The following is a 15,896-nucleotide window of genomic DNA, read 5'->3' on the forward strand; positions in this document are numbered from 1 at the left end:
CACACACGTTGGGAAGTGCCAGGGAAGATGCAATGCAGTGCCTAAGATGAGGATAAAAGCCTCAGACGAGGTAATTCGAGAAGGAGAGATACTACATGTGCAAAGACCCTGTGGCAGGAGAAGACAGGATGTACTTGAAAAAAGAAAAGAGGGCTGGTTATAGGTAGGAGAGGGATAGGAGAACACTCAGTAACGAAAGCACATGCTGTGGAAACATGAGCCACAAGTTTGATCCCAGCACTGCACCAAGCCCATGTGATCCAAACCCCAGTGTGACCCAACACTCCTTAAAAAAAAGCAACAAAAAAAGCAACTAATTTTTTAATAGTATATATAGAGGGATTATGAGATAACTAAAAGGGGTCGAGTATATGCCTTTTATACATGAGACCCTGAGTTCAGTCCCTGCCATACATAGCATGAAATAGTTTAACAGAAGACATGATGATGTTGGAAGGTATGTGTTTTTGGTCATGAGGCTGGTAGCAGCAGATAAAATGGGTCTGAAATAGAGAAAGAGCACAATGAGAGACAAGTGAAGCTTGGCCTCCTAACTGGAGAGAGACCCGATCCTATTCCTATCTCTCCTCTTTCAGCCAAAGCAGAGGGAACTGAGAGAGAGAGAGAGAGAGAGAGAGAGAGAGAGAGAGAGAGAGAGAGAGGCAATGCAAGCTCAGAGTGATGTGCAACCTAGAAAATTTTACCCTCAGGAGACACTTGGCAACATCTGGAGACATTTTCAGTTCTCACTGTATGCAGAGGGCTGATGTAACGCAATTAGCATGGACTAGGTAAAGGTCAGGAATGCCACTAAAATGTTTTCAATGCACAGGGCTGCACTTACAGCAAAGGATTGTCTGGTCCAGGGCCCCAGGAGATAGCTTGGGAGCTATAGAGCATGGCTTGCATGTGCAAACTCAAAGTTCAATCACTATCACCACCAGTTCAATTTCTGGTACTTTCAAAGTATTACTGGGTTGGTAGGAGGTGGGGTGGGGTGTGTGCGCTCTCACACACACCCTGAGTCTTAAAATTACCGTATAGCCTGTCCCAGGCATTCAACTGTCCAATTCAGTTGATGGAATAGTCCCTGAATACGGTTTGAGAGCATCCCTCACACCCCACTAAAAATGATCTGGTCTGAAATATAGTGCCTGGATTGAGAAATGCTGGTCAAATGACAGTAGTAGTGGAGACAGAACACACATAGGAATTGTGAAGTTAAAATCAGCAATAGTGCTATTAGAGGGCTGGAGCTATAGCACAGCGGTAGGGCGTTTGCCTTGCACGCAGCCAACATGGCCGACCCGAGTTTGATTCCTCCGCCCCTCTCGGAGAGCCCAGCAAGCTACCGAGAGTATCTCGCCCGCACGGCAGAGCCTGGCAAGCCACCCGTGACGTGTTTGATATGCCAAACACGGTAACAACAAAGTCTCCAATGGAGACGTTACTGGGCCCGCTTGAGCAAATTGATGATCAACGGGAGGGCCTTTACTTTACTTACTAGTGCTATTAGAAGGAATGAGGAAATATTGTTAAGGAGAATCCACAGGTTTCCAGCTTGCCTACATGAATTAGAGGAGGGGTGCCAGGCCTTGAGAGAGAAGTGTGGGGGAGTTGCTCTGGTGGGAAAGGAGAGTTTTCACTCAAAGCTGGCAAGTGAGATACCTGTAAGATGGCTGAAAGAATCATGGGAGATGAGCCTTTGAGAGACTCCTGTGAACAGAACGAACAGAACTGATATCTAGATTCCCTAGGAAGAAAGGAAAGAGTGAGGAGATAAGAGAACACAGAGGAGAGTCATGAGAACTTCTAGGAGAGAGCACAAGCCAGCAAAAAGCATCAAGAGAGGTAAGAAGAAAACCAAAAATGCCACATTCCAGAAGCTTCCAGAATATGGAAGCTTTCTCCAGTACAAGGCACCACAGGTCTTTTAAAGCTTTGCTCAATTGATCAGTTAAAAAATACATATATGTATTATATATCATGTTATATATACAGATTATGTGTATATGTGTGTGTATTTATATATATAATTTGAGATAACCAAGACTAAATGGATTATTTTATTTAATTAATTAATTTATTTATTTATTTTTGCTTTTTGGATCACACCTGGCAATGCACAGGGGTTACTCTTGGCTCTGCACTCAGGAGTTACTCCTGGCGGTGCTCAGGGGACCATATGGGATACTGGGAATCGAACCCAGGTCTGCCGTGTGCAAGGCAAATGCCCTACCCGCTGTGCTATTGCTCCCGCCCCCTAAATGGACTATTTTAGAATAGATAACAGATTTTTGGTAAAATCTCAGGTATCTCAGTTACTCAGTGTCACTTTCATCTCTACTAGTCTCTTCTATTTCTTCTGTAACTTGGCCAGTGCAAGACATTGGTTCATTTCTCTACTCTAGATATTTACATGCCTGGAGAGATAGTATAGAGTTAAGAGTTGTACAGAGCCAGGAGTAGCCCCTGAGCACTGCTGGGTATATTTCCCATGCTCTCCAAAGAAATTTCAATATTCATCTGCTTCTATAAATTTGTCTGACCTCTTTACTATGATGATTTTTCACTGCTTTCAAGTTTGGGGCATTAAATTCTAATATTACATTATGATATTCTTCATATTTTCCTACAATATAGTATTTATTTTATTTTTAATAAAAGAACTGTGATTTACAAAGTTATTAATAGTTGAGGTGTAGGCATATAACATTTCAACGCGAACCCTACCACCAGTGCAATATAGCCTTTTTAAATGTCTCTTTTTAATGCAGGGATACAGACATGTTGACATTATCTCCTGCTTTGATCTCAGGCTAGAAGAGACTGTTCTTTCCCAAGGGTCATAAAATGTTCTCTATATATTTTTAGGATATTAAGTTATTTTTTATACTTAAACCCTTAATCTATCTAAAACCCAATTCTTGAACTTGATGTATGATGGGATTTTTTCCAAATGGTGAGGCAGTGGTTTCAACACCAGTTATTGAATAAAGTGTTCTTTCCACCTCCTCCTTATGTTGTATTAAATCCCATATCCATTAGTCTGATATTGGACAATCTCTTTTGTTTTATAGATCTCTGGGTCTATTCCTGTGCCCAAAGCAAACTGTTCTGTTACTGGGATTGTGTCAGGAGTACACAATCACCCAGAGGGTACATTGGAGGATTTCCTGCCAAGGATAGCAGTGGCATGGACATTGACTTTGATGCATTCCCTGGGCTGTTTTGTGTTTGTGTGTCATTTTTTTGTTTCGCCTATTCCAGACAGTGCTTGTCCTGAATTTTGGCCCAGTCACAGTCACCTACAATACGACAGGGAAGGCAATACTATGGGAGATTAGCCAGTAACTAGAGAGATAACCGGACCTGGGAATGGGCAGGTCGGTTCAAATACATAAGCGAATGTTCCTGCCTGACTTGGCACTCCTGTCCCAGATGTGCCCAGGAACTGTCTGCCTGCCTTCCTCACTCCCCCCAAATTACAGGTGTTGCGTGAATGCATCCCCCCCGCCCCCCTTCCCCCAGAAAAGATGAGCACAGGTTTTACTTACGCAAACCCATGCAGAGCCCAGTCTCTGCCTGGCCCCGCTTCCACTCTACTTAGGTTTGATGTGTCGGTGGAGAAGACTAGAAGAGACATCACAGACAGACAGTGGACACCCAACTGTCCCCCTGCGCGTCCTACAAGTGCAGACCCTATCCTATCCCTTCTTCAAGCAAAGTAGAGGGAACTACCTAAGGCAGGAGAAGGGCTGGAACGCAAAGCGGAACCCGGGCAAAGCAGGCGCGGTCAGCCGTCGGAGGCGCGTGCCCTCCCTTCCCCTCGCTCAGGATCTGGGGCTCGTTCGTAGGTAGGAGGAACTGCAACTAAGAAGGTGAAGAGGCCAGGCCCGGGGGCGGGGCTCCGGCCTGGCGCCACGCCCCCGACACGCCCCTCGCCTGCCAGGCGGCCTCCAGCACCCGGGAGCCGCCAGCTGCCACTGCTGCAGCGCGGGGCCACGCTGCTCGGATCGGCCGCACAGGTGGGCGCACGGGGGAAGGTAAGTAAGGGCCAGCTCCGCCGCGGCCCGGAGACGGAATCAGAACGCTAGAGGAGGGCGGCACCCACCGCGCCACGCGAGTCCCGATTGCTGGCAGGGCGGGGAGGGGGTCGGTCCCCGTCGGTGCCTGGCTTTGGGGAGGTGGGCACGGCTCCTCTGCCCAGCTCCGGCGATGCGCGCGGCGCTTCGGTGCCTGCGGCCGTGCGGGGGCGCGACGCTTCCAGCTGGCCGCGCAGGTGGTGGGGTGCGGGATCCCCGGGGGAGGGGAGCCCCAGGCAGCCTGGGCGAGGAGCGATTGTTTCCAGCCGGTAGAAAAGCCACCCCCTCCTGGGTCACGAAAGGGTCAGCGCAGCTTTGCAAGGAGGTGCGGAGGGTGGGGTGTGGTGTGGGTTCCCTTGTAGAGGGGCACTCAGGAACCATCCCAGGAATATATCCTAAAGAGGAGCAAAAGAGGAGCAAGATTTGGTCTCTTTAGCATAGTGTGTACAGGTAGGAAAACCTGCTGGAGAAGATATATTTTTTTCCACTTTTTTTTTTTTTCATCTTTCACTTCTTTCCTTGCATCTGAGCAGGTGACACCGGAATGGAAGCCCAGTGGCTGGGTCCGGCTCCTAAATTCTGGAGATTTGAATATGGAGAAAATGTTTGTGTGGGTGGGTGGGAGGGTGTGTGTGTGTGTGCCCGGGGGGTGTTTTTGCACTGTGTAAGTTTGTCCAACTTCAGACACACGTGTCTTCTCTCCCTTGCAGCCGGAAGGGAAGATGTTCACCGTGCTGACCCGCCAGCCCTGTGGGCAAGGAGGTTAGTAGCTCTTAGCAGGCAGCAGGGGCGATCTTGCACCCGCTCAGCCCCGAACCCCCCACCCTAAGAGAGGCTTGTAATGGGGGAGGGTGCTCATTGGTGTGAGACTCAGTTACTTACTCACCGCGCTTTCGCCACCGGGATTCCTCCGCTAAACGTCATGCTTTTCATCACGGCTACGCAAAACAAGGGCTAACATGCATGTTTCGCGTGAATGGTTTTTCCGGTTTGCATAATCCATTAATTTGGCCCTTGTGGTTTCCCTTACCCAGCCATGTGTAAGGTTTGCTTCAGAATTTTGTTGATTTGCTGGTGAGGGGTAAAGGGCTCCGGGATCCCTGTTTCCTTCCTAGGGTGGCTGGCGCTGCGCTCCCGCAGCGTTCCCCGCCCCCTCCTTGGGTGTCGAGGTTACCTTTGCAGATTGGGGGCTCCTGGGCGGCATTCCCATTCACCCAGGCGCCCACACACTCATGCATGCACCCTAATAAACGTGCCCTGCCCGCCTGCCTGCCTGCCTGCCTGCCGCTCGAGCCCGTCTCTTTTTTTGCAGTTGCTCCTGTGGAAGCCTCTTCGCTCCCAGGTAGGCACTTTGTAATCACAGTTTGTCCAGCACTAATGACAGCACCCCTCCAGGCGCTGTTCCTGAAATGAATGAGACGTGGCCCAGAGCACTGGCTTTGTAATAGGCTTTTCTGCTGGGCCAGGGTTTGCTGAAGGTAATCATAGCTTTTTACCTGAAAATTGCTGAAGCACAGCGGGTGTGGGAGGCTGGCCATGCGGCTGTGGTCAGGAAATTGCTTACAGCTCATCCCCTCCTCTGCCCTGTCGACAGATGTTCCTCAGTCATGTCTCAAAATTGGGTGTTCTCTTGCAGAAGGACAACTTCACCTAGTCCATTTGTGGGGTGAGGAGGGGTGTTAGGGGCATGGAAAGGGAAAACTGTACCTAAGGAGTTTGTTTTACTGTGACTTCCAGCTATTTATAAAAAAGAAATCATAAAGAAAAACAATAAAACGCAAACATATGTCCTGTAACATCACACACACTGATGAACTTGTTATGTTCCTTCCAAAGGACAATTTGAACGTGGCAGATTAAATCTTTACCATGTCTTGTCTGGGAAGAAAAAGCCCTTAAACTGACAGCGATCTCCGACTTCTCTGAAAGTTAAAACTTTTGCATTTGCCTCCCTAATCTGGTCGATGGGCTTCACAAGTGCCCTCCCTCCAGTTGCCATCACAAATGATTATATAATGTGTAATTCCCTGTGAATGACACTTCAGACACACACAGGGCTAGTCTTTGGAATAACTTCGTAGAACTTAGAACTGGGGCCAGCAGTTGAGGGAAAATACATATTGATAAACATTGACAAATTGCCTCCCATTGAGGCTGTACGAGTTGGCCTTCCTAGGAACAAGGTAGAACTAAGGGGTGACCAGAGCCCTTTCGACATCAGGAAGGGTCTATAGTACTACAGAGCAGTCATGAAGTGGCTGACTAGTGGAGCTGAGTCTAATCCCCACATGCCCTTTTCTTGTTGTAGAAAATGTTTCCTGGAATTAATGAAGGGGTAAGACATAGCTTAAGGTGAACTAAGACTAAGTGTTCTGGAACAGAACACTATTCTATTTTATATTGTTGTTTGGTAGAACTTTCGGCAACGGTGGAAATGTTTGAGAGCTGGACTGCCCCACCCAGTAGTGACTAGCCGCAGGTAGTTATTGGACCTTTGAATGTGTCTAATGAAACTGTGGAAACTAGGGAGTTTTTCTTCAATTTTTAATTAGTTTGCACGTCAGTAGCCAATTAGTGAGAGACATAATGGGGTTCCCTAAATCCAGCAACTTCTCTGTTCTGCCAAGATTTATCACATTTCTGCCATTTGGGTGTCATCATTTATATTTATTTCACAATAGAGTTACCAAGCATATTAGTCAATACTTTAATTAAATGTATTTTTAGTTTAAAACTTTAGGTATTATTTGCATATGGTCAACTGGTTAAATTTTAAGTTTGGTCTCTAAATTAATAGTATTCTTGCCTATGTTTGTAAAATGGAGGCCATTTACAAGATTTTAGTTATTTATTTCAGTTTTGGGTTAACACTGGTGATCAACAGGGATCATTCTTAGCTCTGCACTCAGGAAATACTCCTGGCAGTGCTCGGGGGAATATATAGGATGCTGGGGACTGTGTAAGGTGTATGCAAGGAAAGTGTCTTACCCATTGTACTATCTCTCCAGCTCCAAGAATTTTTAAATAGAAATTGTACCTGAGAAGTTCTTTTGCTTTGATTTCAACCTTCCTCCAAATGCCTTTGAAATGCTTGAGCCATCCTGACACATTCATGTACCCCCCAATCTTAGGAGGTATAGAATACTTCCGTTAGCTCAGAAAACATACACATGTTCCTTCCCAAGTGAATCCTTCCCAAATCCCAGGAGATGACTGTTCTGATTTCTGTAATTTCCTTCTTTTAGGATTTCACATAGTGGAGTTATTTCAGTATAGTACAGTATGATTTACTTTTCTTTTGTTTGTGTGTGTGTGTGCATGTGTGTGTGTGTGTGTGTGTGTGTGTTTGTGTGTGTTTATGATAGTGCCAGAATCTGGTGGTTCCTTGGGCTATGCATTGTTCTTGGTGATTGGTCCTGTTGGTACTGGAGGAACCATGCAGTGCCAGGGATTAAACCCAAGCTTCCTATAGACAAAGCATGATAGTTTCTTTACCATTTGCGGGAGATGGTATGTGGGGGGAGCGGGGGAGAGGCATTGGGGTGGTGCCTTCGCTTCTGTTGTATTTCTCCAGTACTCTTTATTTTTACAAAAAGCTATTTGCAAGATTTTCATTAATCGGGGCTAAAGAAGATAGCGCTATCCATTGCAGTGACTGACCTGGGTTCGATCCCTCACATCCCATTATAGTCTCTCAAAGCCCACTAGGAGTAATCCCTGAACACAGAACCAGGAATATATCTTAAGCATCACTGGGTGTAGCCACCTCTAAAAAAATTATTTTTTATTAACTCACCATGGTTTATTAAGCTCCGATTTTCCCTTTAGCTAGCTAAGAAATATTAGTTGAATTTAGTAACCAAAGATGATACTTTTGACTTTATATTATTATGCAACAGACATATAATTAGTTAATTACCTTTAGTCAGAGACTATATAAATAATTGAAGATTGTTCTTCCTTCTTCCTTGCCTTTAAGTGGATCTATATGTTACCCATATTTTATGTGGTCCTTTGTAAGGGAGCGTGTGGATTGAAGGCCAGTTTCTCTACTTGAAAGGATGTAAGTGAGACCTTGGGCCTTACCCTAGACAAAAGGAAAATGACTGAAGTTGCGTTCCTACTCAGAACCAAAATGTTTTAAACATTCAGCTTTTTTACATTTGCTCAACACTAAGTCAGTGCTTTCTGAACTTCAGAGGATTTGTTTTATCTGAAGGACAGTACTGACTAATTTTTATTTTTCTGGGACAATTTTTATGTTTCCAGAAACCACACCCAGTACTGCTGAAGAGGGGCCGAGGGCTGGGGCTGCTTCCTGCAACTCTCCAGTCTGGCAGCAAGTGCTCAGATATGGTGATGCTGGGGTCACCTGAGCTGCACCCAACAGTGCTCCGGGATGGAGGTGGTCCGTGAAGCAGGATAGAACTCAGAGAGCCTCCCAGGTGTCCCCTGCCTATCCCACCTGGCCCTGAGATTATTTGTTAAATAAACACATCCCCTGCCATAATAGAAAACTCGTCTTTTTAAAATCCACATAGAAACGAGTGTTCTGTAAATCATCTCTGAGATGACCAATAACACGTGTAACACACTTTGAAAAAAATCAGAAAACTAAACTGAGCCTACGATCTCTGCAAATGCTGTCCCAGTCTTTTGGTGGGACTGGGGGGAGTAGAGAGAGGGGTGTTGGGAACCCAATGAACCCAATGACTTCCCTGCCCTAAGAGTATAGCTCTCACTCCAGAAGTAACGTGTATATGGTAATGAGGCCAGTCCACAGGTTCTGCAGAGAAGGCCAGCTCCCAACTTCTCCTTTCCCAACATGTTTCTTGTGGGTTTTCCCATTTTAGGCCTTAAGACCTTCTCCCGAATCCCAGCTATCATCACCCTGGTGGTCTTGCTGGTGAGCGTTGTAGTGCTGATAACAATCACAATCATCCAGATTAACCACAGAGAAGTCCTTCTTCCAGGACTGAAGGTAAGAGTGAAAAGATGGGCCCCAAAGGGAAGATAAGGACCATGCCATCAATTATTCCAAAGTCCTGAGTCAGGAAAGAATTAAGTCCAGTCTCCCTGCCTGCAGCAGGAGAAGGAAGTATAAGACCCAAGGGCAAAAGTCTAGAGGGCCCTTGTGTCTAAGGCTGTGGGTTAATTATGGAGACCCCCTTCTTCAAGGACGGGGTGGTCCTAATCCAACTCCTCACTGTTAGTAGCACAGCTAGAATTGATGGCCAAGAATCACAGATAGAAAGTAGATAAAGGACCAAACATGATAGCCTCTCATTACCTATATTGTAAACCATAATACCCATAAGTAGAAAGAGAAAGAGGGAAATTGTCTGCCATAGAGGCAGGGGGAGGGGTGAGATGAGTGGGGAGGGATACTGGGGACATTGGTGGTGGAAAATATACACTGGTGGAGGGATAGGTGTTCGGTCATTGTATGACTAAAGCTCAAACGTGAAAGTTTTATAACTGTAGCTCACCGTGATTCAGTTAAAAAAAAAAAAGTCACAACTAGCTACCAAAAACTTACCAGGTCCTGCACATCTGTTTTTTGATTTGCTCTTTCCCCCGGACAACATGATCCCAATCATGAGTGAAGACCCAGGCTCTCTGGCCTTGCTTGGGAAAATGAAGAATTTCAAAGTCTCCCTGAGCTCTCTTTGGTTTTGAAGGGTGCCATGAAATTACTTTAGCTCTTCCATCTTAAGAAGTACTTTAGAACTATAGGGCCAGAGTGATAGTCCAGCGGGCAGGGCAGTTGCCTTGAACATGGCCCACCTGGGTTTGATACTGAGCATCGCATATGGTCCCCTGAGTACTACCAGGAGTAATTTCTGAGTGCAGAGTTAGGAGTAACCTTTGAGCATTTCTGAGTGTGCTCCCCCAGTCCCCCCAAAATGTACTTAGGACTTATTCAGATGCCTCACTCAGTTCTTGGTGAGTCCAACCCAAATGGCTTCTTGGATGACCTCTAGTAGACTGAGACCCATCTGTATCACACCACACTTGACCCTAAAGATGTCCTTGGAGATGGCAGGTGGTCCTAAGAGCAACTATCAAAGGAAATGTAGAGAATGTCAGTAAATCATGTGATCTGCAAACCACACGTGGTGGAGGTCTGCAAACTTTTTCTTTGCAGGGCCAGAGAGAAATTATGCCTGACTTTGAATCTTTGAATGCCTCAGAGTCTCTGCTACATGTGTTTTTTGTCTTTTTGTCTTGATTTTTTTTTCTTTTTTGGCCACGTTCAGCAGAGCTTTGGACTTACTCCTGGTTCTGTACTCAGGGATCACTCCTGGTGTGGCTCAGAGGACCACAGTGCTGGTGATCAAACTGGGGTTGACAGCATGCAAGGCAAGTGCCCTACCCTCTGTACCATCTCTTCAGTCCCATGTCTTAAGACTTCAAACAAACAAACAAACATAAAAACAGTGCCTAGCTGAAGGGCCATCGGGGCCAAGTAATTCAGCCTGGTTCTCTGAATCTACATAGTATTTGCTTTTGACCTTTAGGGTTCTTTCTTCATCTTCTGCTATTAGTAATTATTCAATGTCTCTGCCTGAAATAGAGGGTTTTGTGGTTGTTTTTTGTTTTGTTTTACTGCTGTGGTTTTGTATGGAACCAGGGATCAAACTCAGGGCCTCACACATACAGGTTTAGTGTTTTACCATTAACTATGATCACGATCACGACCATCCTGTTGTTTGTCGATTGCCTTGAGCAGGCCCCAGTAACGTCTCCTTCATCCTAGCACTGAGATTTTTTAAAAAGTGCAATATTCAAGGCTCTTTCAGGGTTAGGAGAATAGAGACCCATCATTGTTACTGGTATTTGGCATATTGGGTACGCCATGGGGAGTTTGCCAGACTCTGCCGTGTGGGCAGGTTACATTCGGTAGCCTGCCAGGTTGTCCAAAGTAGGAATGAGATAATGAGATGTTGCACAGCAAATGCGGCCATGCGCTTCTGGGAGCTGGGTTTTATAGTCTCTGGGTCTTGGTTAATGGGATTACATGGCGCCAGGGGGCCAGTTGGTGGGTGTGACCCCCGCCTACTGGAATATGGAGGATCTGGGTGGAGGATGCTCAGCCCCGATCCGAGCAGGCTTGGAGATCTCAGCCCCAGGACCCGCATGCCTTTGTTCCTCTGCCGGTACCTTCATGTGTGTGGAGAGTGGTCTCAGCATGGTGGTGGCTGGTTTTGGAGGTCTTCAGCTGCCGGAGCCCTGGTCGGGGCAGGGAGGGAAACTCAACCCGCTCCCCTCCAAGGGGCCCCAGCGAGGACAGCCAGGCGCGGGGGCAGGAGACTCTGTGCTGTTCTCTTCCAGGAGCTGGGTTTTATAGTCTACACCCCTAGTCTCTGAAATAGAGGAGTTTAAAACATAAGAAATCAACGAATATTGTTTTTCTCTGTGGATAAATTTGATCTCTCATTCTGAGAGATTCTTCCTTTTCTAAAAGACTCAAAGGATCATGGCATTTGCTTCCTTTATAGATTGTACTTAAGAACCTCGGCCCTCTGACTCCCTGGGGTAGTGATTGTGATTCGTTCCCCTGGGCTTAGCTACATGGGAGAGAAATGCATCAAGCCGATGAGGTTGTCACACTGCACAGACCCATGATGGACAGTATGGTAGCCACTGCACAAAGCCGTGTTGGCCAGCATGGTAGCCACTGCCCCTATCCTGATCATTATGTTCCTAGGGCTCTGGAGCCCTTGAGCTATGACCCTTGGAAAATACCCAGGGATTTGAAGACTGGTATAAAAAGTATAATGCATTTTTGTATGAATTCCCTGTGAAAAAGATGTTATTTTGGACATATTGGATGAAGTGATATATATAAAAATCAATTACATTTGGGAAAAATTATGAAACTCAGCCCCACAGTGGGGCAGAGAAACAAACCTCTCATTTGAACCCTAGATTCAATCACTGTATCACTGTAACACTGTCATCCCGTTGTTCATCAACTTACTTGAGTGGGTGCCAGTAACATCTCTATTCATCCCAGCCCTGAGATTTTAGTGTCCTCTCCTTACTCGTCTTTCCTAACGGTTGGAGGCTCTTTCAGGGTCAGGGGAATGAGACCCATTATAGTTATTGGTTTTGGCATATTGAATATGACAAGGGTAGCTTGCCAGGCTCTGCCCGTGTGGGCAGGCTACTCTCGGTAGCTTGCTGGGCACTCCAAAAGGTATATATATATATATTTATATGTATATTTATTTCTCTCTATGAGAATATATATTTATATATAATATATAATATTATATATATTTATATATATAATATATATATTTCTCTCTATGATCTGTTGCCTACTGTCTGAACTCCATGTCAAACATGGTGTGGTAATTATGTACAATGGGTAGGAAGTGTCCCATGATGTGTCTCATGGCCGCACGGAAAGTGGCCTGGAGCATGGCAGGGGTTGGGTAGTGGAGGTCGGCTGCCGGGGCTGGGCCCCCTGGGGTGGGGAGGGCTCTTGTCCACCCCCTCTGGGGCTTCCTGAGTATAAATAGCCTGGCAGGGAGTCCGGTGGTATGGTTATGGGGGCCTCCTTTTATACTCCCATCTGGGAGGAGCAGCCGTGAGTTCTGGAGGGTGGTCTATGAGGAGATTATCTGGTGCCTGCAGGGTGTGGCTTGCGGGTGTGACCCCAGGGTTCCTAGGTTCAGTACCACAAATTAATACCGAACCCGTGTGCACCTCTCAGATGATGAAAAGAAACCAAGTTTATCTGGTTGTCCAAAAACATTGGTCGAGGTTTAGAGAAGTGGTTTTCCCGAGCTCCAGCACTGCCTCCTTCTCTAAATTCTAAAATCAGAATCACATCCAGGAATACTATCCTCTCCTTACATGTTGTATGCTGTGGTTCAGTGTAATGAGACTTCCCCTCATATCATCTCAGTTAATCCTGTGCCAAAGATAGCAGGTGGACAAAGTAAGCTCTGTGAGCACTTTGCAGGTGAGGAGGTATAGGCTTGGCCAGGGATCGTCAGGATCCTGAGTGAAATGCAGTCCCCAACCCCCGTTATCAAGGGCAGTTCTCTCTTCACTTGCCTCCCACATCCCCCTCATCCTGACTTGTGTCTGGAGAACACAAGGACTGGTGTCTGGTAGGAGAGTGTGGCCTCCTTTTGTGCAGGAGAGAAGGCGGCTGACTAGATGCAGGAAGATTCATTAACCTGGGGGAGGGGAGCACCTCCCAGCTAAGCACAAGGCTAGTGTCATCCTTAGACCTAGAAACTTGGGACTCCTCCCTGGACCCCCGTATTCAGAAGGGCTAACTCGAACTACACTGTGTATATTTCCCCTTCTGGAAAACAGACATGTGACCCATTTGGAGCCATGTTTCCTCTTCTAGAACATGCTGTGCTGCATGGGACACAGAATCCAGGGTCTGATTGGTCTGTTTGTACCTCTTCCTAGGAGACAGACCCCATCACTGGCCTGAAGGAAGCTGCCTTGCCAACAGAAAAGTGGGATCAGAGCTGCCCCACAAAATACACCATTTAAAAAAACTGCTAGCCCACATGCTACAGTCAACACAGTTGCACATGGCTCTTTATTCTGCGTGTTTGCCAGGGTCTGGGGGCTGGAGGTAGGGGTGAATGAGGGAGAGAACAGGCTGCAGCAGACAGGGGAGGGGAGAGAGGGGAAGTGGAAGGAGAGGCGAGCTGAGTAAATACCTTTGATGATGAAAATTTCCCTCAAGTTTCACAACATTGGAAACTGCTCAGGGAAACCTCTGCTTAAGTTCTGCCTGTTTACAGGGAGGTCAGAGCTGAGTCCTGCATCCATACCAGAAAGACACGGCTGAGTAGAGACATATGTCTAGAAGGAAAAAACCTGAGTAGAGAAAAGGAGATTCTGGGCCTCTACGAAGGACACGGGTGGGGTTTGAAGGAAAGGGCAGTAGTTTAAGGCTCCTAGCCCAGTGAAAGTTCTTCTGGTCCAAAGTGGAGGTATAGGGCTGGAGAGATAGCATAGCGGGTAGAGCATTTGCCTTGCACGTGGCTGACCCGGGTTCGATTCCCAGCATCCCATATGGTCCCCTGAGCACTGCCAGGAATAATTCCTGAGTGCAAAGCCAGGAGTAACCCCTGGGCATCGCTGGGTGTAACCCAAAAAAGCAAAAAAAAAAAAGTGGAGGTACAAAGTCACCAGCAGTTGACCCCCGTGAGTAAAGGGAGGGACTGGGGAAGTGAAACCAAGGGAAGATGGCCAGTGAAGGGGCCTGTTACCCAGCAAGATCACTTCTGTGGGTGCCTCGGGCTCCATCCTGCTGCCGATCTCTGCAAGGTGGGGCAGAACTCAGCGCAGAGCTGCCCTCAATCAGGAGGCAGGGATCACCACCTCACTGTTCTCCTGGGGCATGGACTGTGTTTACACACCGACGTCTAGCGGTCAGTGCAGAGCCTGCTGCTCTGGGGAGGGGACACCAATACTGGTATTTCAAATCCAGCGTGAGCTTTGAGGGGAGTGATGCAGGGTAAAGGGAAATGAGGAACTGAGCACATCCGTGGTAAGCTCTGAGGGAATGTGAGTGGCAACCTGATTCAGAACAGAAATCTAGCAGGTCCCTTGGGGTTGGGGGTGGGGGTTGCTAGGCCCTCAGCAAGGTTTAGAAGTACCAGAAAAAAATGCCCTGCACCGATAAGCAAAGAAGAGGCTCCAGTCACAGGGGCAGAGGCAGGAAGTGGGGGAATCACACTGGAATACTGGTTCGGAACGCTCAGGCCTCTGAGTTGGGGAGATGAGATGCGAGAAAAGATGCGTGTCTGAGAGCTTGGCTCTTGTTTTGCAGTGTGTGCTAGGAGTGAGAGGGGCTGCTGAGGGTTGGGGGCCCGTCCAGTGAACATGACCTGCTTGTGTTTTCAGAGCAAAACTATTAAAACTTTAGTCAAGAGTCCAAAAGACCCCCCAAACCCCTTTTCTCAAAGCCACTGGTCTGACTTGCTCCACCAGCTTCAAGAATAAACACAGTGACCTCATCTTTATTTTCCCACACAGGCCCCCACCTGCTTTATTACCATTAAGTCCTTTTTCTTTTTCCTTAATGTTTTTTTGGTCACACCTGGCGGTGCTCAGAGGCTCCTTCTGACTCAGTGCTCTGGGGTTGCTCCCCATGGTGCTCTAGGGTCCCTCTATGTCAGGGATGGAATCCAGGTCTCCTGCATGCAAAGTTTGTCCTTCAGACCTTTGGGCTCTCTCCACAGTCCCCCATTTAGTGCTCCTGAGAGGACTCACTCTATCTTCTTGCCCTCCTCACCCCCACAGTTGTCCAGAAAGTTTCTCGGTCCAGGCTCTCTGTAGCCTATTGCCATTGCTTCCTGTAGACACATGGTGTCGCTGTGGAAAAGAGGCCTGTGTTTGGGGTCTATGGGCTCAGTGTTTCAAGAATTCTGCTTTTCTCCGGGCTGGAGCAACCGGAGTTCGATTCCTCCGTCCCTCTTGGAGAGCCCGGCAAACTACTGAGAGTATCTCGCCGCCACGGCAAAGCCTGGCAACCTACCCGTGACGTATTTGATATGCCAAACACAGTAACAACAAGTCTCACAATGGAGATGTTACTGGGTCCGCTGGAACAAATCGATGGAAAACTGCAGGACAGTGTTACAGTACTACAGTGCTTTTCTCCAGTGAGACTCATCAGTTCTCCACACTGGATCACACGCTCATACTTGGCCATTACTCTCCAGAGCACAACTGATGGGTGAGGACAACTGATGAGTGAGGTGTTGAAACATTCCCTTCTTGACCCTGGCTGAGGATCTCTGCTACCTGGGGCCCACCTTG

At 47.2% G+C, this 15,896-nt stretch overlaps 1 protein-coding gene across 1 annotated transcript in view; it reads left to right on the forward strand.

The window, feature by feature from the left end:
- The first annotated feature begins 4,807 nt into the window (after positions 1-4,807).
- ENTPD3 (ectonucleoside triphosphate diphosphohydrolase 3) overlaps positions 4,808-15,896 on the forward strand; it is a 46,174-nt gene continuing 35,085 nt past the window's right edge. Inside the window, exons 1-2 of the mRNA XM_056129539.1 lie at positions 4,808-4,847; positions 8,939-9,066. Of these exons, the coding sequence (XP_055985514.1) occupies positions 4,808-4,847; positions 8,939-9,066 (168 nt within the window). The remainder of the gene's footprint in view (positions 4,848-8,938; positions 9,067-15,896) is intronic.

Source organism: Sorex fumeus, unplaced genomic scaffold, assembly GCF_029834395.1.
Source record: "Sorex fumeus unplaced genomic scaffold, SorFum_2.1 ptg000072l, whole genome shotgun sequence".
Classification (NCBI taxonomy): Eukaryota; Metazoa; Chordata; class Mammalia; order Eulipotyphla; family Soricidae; genus Sorex; species Sorex fumeus.